The 7,349-nt window shown below is 38.1% G+C and overlaps 1 protein-coding gene across 1 annotated transcript; it reads left to right on the forward strand.

Moving 5' to 3' along the window:
• The first annotated feature begins 817 nt into the window (after positions 1–817).
• Positions 818–7,328, forward strand: zgc:86896 (uncharacterized protein LOC415190 homolog). The gene is made up of 10 exons (XM_020644205.3): positions 818–959; positions 1,567–1,719; positions 2,424–2,528; positions 2,882–3,104; positions 3,350–3,457; positions 3,878–4,084; positions 4,706–4,781; positions 5,651–5,841; positions 6,384–6,474; positions 7,181–7,328. The coding sequence occupies exons 2-10, from the start codon at positions 1,656–1,658 to the stop codon at positions 7,184–7,186; spliced, it is 1,071 nt and encodes a 356-aa protein (XP_020499861.1). The 5' UTR covers positions 818–959; positions 1,567–1,655; the 3' UTR covers positions 7,187–7,328.
• The last annotated feature ends 21 nt before the right edge of the window (positions 7,329–7,349 follow it).

Below are 7,349 nucleotides of genomic sequence, written 5' to 3' on the forward strand. Positions count from 1 at the left end.
GAATTAACTAAGAATTTGTAAACTTACTTTCCATAATGTTTTATTGTTGGTAAATATTCACTGTTGCATAAGGAACTACTGAGTGCGAAAAAAAATGTTTTAAAGCAAGAGAGGTCCTTAAATTCCTTCTTGTTTTACCAGAGATGCATACTCTGGAATAGTGATAGGTGTTCTTAATTATAACACCCATTGTCGTTTATTCATTTTAAACCCAATATAATAAGTCAGAATATTATTTATTCACTCAACAGAATAATGTTTTGTAAATTATAAAATAAAAATGAATTGTTTATTTTTCCATTAAAAATACTAATTAGGATCCAGTTTATTACAGATTCTTAAATAAAAATTACATTTGACTTATTTCACTTCATTATAGCTTATTGTAATTTAGCAAAACTATCCTTGATTTTGGCCTGCTGTATTGCTTTTTAGATGTAGACATTGAAGATTACAATGGGCATTTGTAACTCTGTAATTTATTAAACAGAAGCAATATAATTATGGATCAACCAACTGACAGTTTAATTACCAAAGTTGCATTACTAAACCAATGTTGCAGCACTATTCTTTATAGGCTAAATACAGTAGATACATGACTGAAAGCAAACAGAAACTCACTACTTCCAGTGTCTTGATGGAAGACATGCGCTCTCAAGCTATTACAATGACCTTGTTGTTTTTGTGTGAATTCGTATTTACATTAGTGGTTATTGCCCCCACAATGAAAGCCAATGAGATGTGGCTCATAACAAACTTGCTCAAACTGCTAGCCTGCTTAACAGCCTAGCAGACACACCCACCTTTCTGTCTCTCATTTCAGTAATACCACAGCCACTTCCTTCAGCTCAGTCCGACTGCACAGCTCCATTCGTGTTGACTGCCCAGAGTCCACGGATACAGCCCTGCACCTCTCACCACCACCTCCAATCAAACTTGACCTAAATAATACAGCAAAGGTAAGAATTAAACTCAGCTGCTGCTGTTTTTTTCACACCCAGTCAGCTTACTGAATGTTTAGTTACTGGTAAAACTGGTTTCTGCTTTCCAACTTCAGCTATTTAGAAACGTACTATTCCATTACAAACATGATACTCCTTCTTATCCAATGTATGTTTCCTCTCAGTTATTATTTTTGGTTTCTTCTGTTAAGAAGTAGTAACATCTCTCCTTCTGTTCGATTATAAAGTAGAAATAATAAAACAACACCACTGTATCAAAAGACTCAAGATTAGGACAAGGTTATCAAGAGAGGGAGAAAATACAGAAGAAACAGTTCAAGCAAGTTTGTGCAGTTAGACCACACCTGATAAAGGTATGTTCTTATCTTCTATTACTTATGTAGCTAACAATGAGTTAAAGGAAGAGTTGTGGAGATCATGTCCACACACTTTCTTCAGACAATGATCCCAAGTCACATACAGTATATCTGGTGCAAGTTCACTTAATTAGGGCATTTATAATGATATAATAGAGCAATAAACTGTATAAGTCATTGTTTCTATCTTTCAACTCAAACCCACATATTGCCGTGTCAACTTTTAAAATGTGTGTTTCTCCACACAGTCAATCCCTGATCTCATTCTGAGACCTGCAGCAGCACATAGCCGTGACTACAGCTACATTCCAGCGGCCTTGTCAGCCTCTGTTCAGGCATGTCACTCTACAGTTTTGGCCTTGAGCCGCTCTCCTGCCACACCTGGAACAAAGACAGGTCCCGTAAGTGAACCAGCAAACAAAACCACCTAGCAACATTTCCTTTTTGTGTAACAAATACCTTTGTTTACATATTGGCAGTAATAAGTAAGTAATAATAATAAAGCATTCCTCTATTCTTTCCTATATGGGTTCGATAAAGGCTGAATTTCAATCCAGACTGCAGATACATTTTCTCCCTCCTCTAAAGCATTAGAGCTGCATTACAGACAGCATTAGGGAATTTGATTATCGATACAGGAAATGGACATTAAGTGCCTTTCTTCAGCATGGGACCAACCTTTACTTGCAGGATTCCACAGCTGTTTATAATCCTGACACTACAGTTATTGTTGAGCAGTGGAGTGCATGCCCTCCTTTTATAAATCAGGGCTAACTCTTCAGGATTCCATAATCAAAGACAGCTGTCAGTTAGTACTGCAGGTTGAAGACTTGGTCAAGTAAAAATATATAAACATCAGTCTATAGCCCTGCAAGCAGCTCTGTCACGCCAACTAACTGATACTCAAAGCAAGGTTTTGTTTTCTTTGTTTTACTGTGGTGGAAATACCTTCTCAGCCCAACACAGTAATCAGTCAACGAAACGCTCAGATGTAAAAATGACATTATTATTATTTCCAAAAATGTCATTAAAACCAAATATAATGTATTCAATGTATAGTATTTGTTACAGTGAATTGCTTTTGGGCACACACATTTTTCTACAGAGATTGCAGTGAGTCCTAACAACAATGTGGCGAACATCTATGAGAAGAAAGGCAAAGAGTGGGTCAAGATCCATGAGCTGACTGAGCACAGTGGACGAATCACAGGTATGTGAACTTAAGATCAGCCAACAGTGACTGGAATAGAGGTGGGATGCAAGTGTGTGTCACCACTTTGATGTCAACCATTGTTTTAATGTAATATAAAGCTTTTACATTATACTATAAAAAAAGTTCAAATGACCCTGATGTGTCAACCTAAATCCTTTAGTTGGTGGTTTCGACATCATAACTTAAAACAAGCATCTCTTTTTTGGATTTGTCACTATTAGTGAAAGTGGTTACATCTCATGTAAAATAGATTTATTGACAGCAACAGTGAAAAATGTGTCCACTTGGAAGCATGTCATCTTTTACGGATCCTTTGATATTTGATGATAGCTTCACAATAACTTCCACAGGCATCGATTGGGCCCCAGAAACCAACCGCATAGTGACTTGTGCCTCTGACCGTAACGCCTATGTGTGGACTCTGAAGGATGGCACATGGAAGCCCACCTTGGTCCTGGTGCGCATCAACCGTGCAGCCAGCTGTGTGAAGTGGTCGCCACTAGAGAACAAGTTTGCCTTGGGAAGTGGAGCTAGCATTATCTCTGTCTGCTACTTTGAGAAGGAGAATGACTGGTAAGCTATTAATGATCAAATCAAAACTATTGAGTCGAAGTGAATAGAAATTCAACTGACACTGACTTTTGAAAGGCAAAGACTTTTTCACCTCCAGAGTGACAGAGGTAAGGATGTCCATGAATAAGTCAACACACTACTCTAAAAATCTAAAACACACTCTAGACATACCTGATACATTGACCTTTATCACAGTTGCAGAGCACATTCAAATGCAGCTTTGTACTATTCTTTTTTCCTTTCAGGTGGCTGAGTAAACACATCAAGAAGTCTATTCGTTCCACAGTCCTGAGCCTGGACTGGCACCCCAACAATATCCTTCTAGCAGCTGGGTCTGCAGACTTTAATTGCAGGTGAGGAAACTAACAAAACAGTGATAGATAGATGGAACTCAGAGTGGAGTCTTGGTTTTAGAAACAGTTAGCAAAAAAAACACAAATAGCAAGAAAACTAACTGCAAATAGGAAACTACATCATTGCACATTGGAATTATTTTGAAGAGAGAAAGTTTAAAAGTACCATATCTTTATATATTTCTACTATTACCATCCCTTATTGGAACTAAAAAGTTTGTATGAAATGACGAAACAAGTCAGACTCTGGAAGAAGAGGAAGGTTCAAAATAGTTACAAAGGAATATAAATAAATAGACTTTGTTTTCGCAAATATCAATAACATTTTATCAGTTCAAGCAGCTAACCCAACTGCATAGTAATCAAACCAATGTTGTGCCAAATGCTTAAACTAGATGTTTTCATGCTTTTTTTTCTAAGGGTTTTCTCAGCTTACATTAAGGACATCGAGGACAAGCCTGGACCCACTGCCTGGGGGGCCAAGATGCCTTTTGGAGAGGTGCTGCTGGAGCATAAGGACTGTGGAGGCTGGGTGCACAGTGTCTCCTTCTCCCCCAGCGGAGACCAGCTGGCCTGGGTGGCTCACAACAGCAGCATCGGTGTGTCTGATGCCACCCAAGGAAAGGAGTGAGTGCTTCAGCAGTAAAACCACATCAGTACAATCAGTAATATTCAGCTAAAACTGAGATGAAATATGACCTTTCTAGCCAGGGTATAGGCACTTTCAAAAGCAATTTTAGTCATTCTTGATTAAATTCTCTTTAAGCAATCAATAAAACAAATGCGCTGACAACATAAAGAAAAATAATCTAACATCTGACTGGCAAAGAAAGGTAGATGTTTACAGTTAGCGATGATGACAGTCTGCTACATTTTCTTTATCCAACCTTTTCTTGTTGAATTCTGTGACACCAGTACTGAGGAGGATTGTTTATGTGTTGGGTGGAGTGTCATTTTTAATTTGGATACAGTAAACATCTATCATATTTTTGCTATTTTCTCCAGAGTTACCGTTACCAGCTTTCATTTTCAGAAAGTGTCTTTTACAAATACATAAATGTAAACATCTTTCCCTCTTATTTTTATTTCCACCTTGGAAGTTTTAAGTCAGCCTATCTGCTTTTTTTTTTAATCTGTCGTTGTTTTTCCCTGGCTGAACCTCTTGATCCATATGTGTTTTTGTACTTAATTCAACGGATGCCTTTTAACATTATACCACCAACATCTTTCTCATTCTTCTCCACCCAGAGTTACCCAGCTGACCACTAACTATCTGCCACTGCTCAGTGTGCTCTATGTCAGCCCCTCTGAGATCGTTGCAGCGGTAACTACCTACTATCAGAGTGTGTGTGTGTGTGTGTGTGTGTGTGTGTGTGTGTGTGTGTGTGTGTGTGTGTGTGTGTGTGTGGGTCCTTTCAACCTCAAGCATGAAATTATCTGCTAAGCGAATGAACACTTCTATTAACAGATTATATCAGTATGAATCTCTCATAATGCAAACATTTTTGAAAATTGGATTTGAACTTGCACAGCACATGCACAGACACATTGCCCCTTTAAATTCTGTACACAGACACAGGGTTAGAAAATAACTTTTTTGCCTACCTGCCACTGTGACTGGTGAAAAAAAAACTATACCTTAATTTTTTAAGGACGTATAATGTCAAATCAAGGCTTACAGTAATCAAGAAATGTTTCAACTAGTACAGAAAATATTGACATGATCTTTGTCACGCTCAACATCATGTTTATTTTAGTTATTTTAGTTTATTATTAGGCTGGCAAGAGTTTTCTAATACAGCCATGTCCTCAAAGGCTCGACTGAGAGCAGATCATATGTGTATTAAAAGTATATGAGCTTGGCCTATATGTGGAAAGTCTTAGAGACCTACTTTTATTTACCCGCCAGGTTGAGCAAATTTCCAGCTAACATCGTCGCTCGGAAGACTGCATGACCCAGAGATTCTGTGTCAGGGTTGGAAATTAACTCCTGTCACCCCCGCCAAATATGGGTGTTTTTTTGCAGTGAGGGGTGCTAATTTCCAACCCTGACACAGAATCTCTGGGTCATGCAGTCTTCCAAGCGGTTATGTTAGCTGGAATTTTCAAACTGCAACATTTTGAAGACAAATGTATATTTAATCATGAATATCTATATAACTTTGTACTTTTGTTGAAACTATTTCTGGTCAGGGCCATGACTGTTGCCCTATCCAGTTTACCTACAAGGGTCCAGGTGCTCTAGAGTTTGTCAAGAAGCTAGACATCCCCAAGCAGAGCTCCAAGACCAGCATGTCAGCCATGCAACACTTCCGCAACCTGGACAAGAGAGCCATTGAAGAAGACAGTAATGAGCTTGGTACCATTCACCAGAACAGCATCACGTAAGGGCCTTTGCTATACCGAGGACATTGAAATGCTAATTTAAGCAGACTCACTCAAATATGTGCTGTCAGATTTCAAATTGAATGTGTAGGTACAGCTCTTGGAACCTATAGTGGTTAAGATCATTAAACACAGAGCTCCTGCTTTGCTTATTTACATGTCATTCCTAATCTCTCTCTGTTCAGTTATTGTGGCTTTTTCCACCAGTCCAAAGACATGAAAGTAAAGGTATATGGTGTCTCTAAATGGCGTTTAAATGTCAGTCTGCTGAGATGGTTGTGTGTCTCTTTCTTTCGGCCCTAATAATAATGTGTTAAAGCTGTATAGCTCACTTTCCTCTAAGAACTATCAGCATTCTTCTGTATTCATGTAACTTTATGTAAACACACTGCACTGGCAATAGACAGTGCTTCCTCTGGTGGTCAGATTTGAAATGTGTGTTTGTGTTGTATGGGACTAGCCGATGAGGTGATACTGATAGAAAAACAAGAGGGAAACGTTTTTTGTTAACCTTAAACATGTGTTTGGTTGTGTCCCGTAGGCAGCTGTGTGTTGTAGCTGGAGAGAAAGCCAAAGTGGAGAAATACAGCAGTGTTGGTCTGGATGGAGCCATGGTGATGTGGGATTTTAAGGTACTGCCTTGTATACCAAAAAAATGAGCTAGGTTAAGTTGTTTTACTTTCACTGAAATGATTACTACTTTCCAGTATGAATGTCATCATCGACATTGACCCTTGTGGTATTTTGATATGATTGGCTGTAATTGACAGGAAATAATCTGCAAACTCATGTAGCTATCATAGTAATTAGTTTTTCAAGGTGGCCCTAAAAGTAAAAAACAAAAAAAACAATGACAAAAACACATTGGAATTGACCAAATCACAATAACATTTTAATAAATAAATAAATACGTAATTAAACACATTTTTAGAATACACAGCAACTTTTCAGGAAACACAATACCTCAGGAAGAACTGTAATGGTTCAGAACATAAAAGAACACACATGAAAACATTTCACAGCACATTAAAAAACGTTCAGAAAAATCCATATTTCAGAATATGTAGCAACATACCAGAAAACACATGGATGCAGAAAAATAGACTTGTGGCGGGTGAATAATTGTGGTTTATGAGTCAGGTTAATCCAATAGTTACTCATGTTAGCCAAAATGTTGCAGACTTTTTCATGTTGATGACTTTCTGAACGAGGCACTGACTCTGTTAATGTCTACAGGGTAACCAGTCTCAGCTATCAGCTACAACATTTGTTATCTTTCTTCAAAATATCAATAACTGTGGAGGATCAATTCTAACATTTTGTGCTGTTGTTTTTCAGCATTAAGAAACAACCGGTTGTCACAGCGGGGGTGACCCACACTTCAACCACTCTTCAGTGGAAAATACCTGCCAGTAGATTCCTGGACATGAAGATGGACTTTATGATTAACTGTTAAACAATGGTCAATAAAACTACTACTGCATAATGTGATTTGTCCCTGTAGTTT

Source organism: Labrus bergylta, chromosome 16, assembly GCF_963930695.1.
Source record: "Labrus bergylta chromosome 16, fLabBer1.1, whole genome shotgun sequence".
In the NCBI taxonomy this organism is placed as follows: domain Eukaryota; kingdom Metazoa; phylum Chordata; class Actinopteri; order Labriformes; family Labridae; genus Labrus; species Labrus bergylta.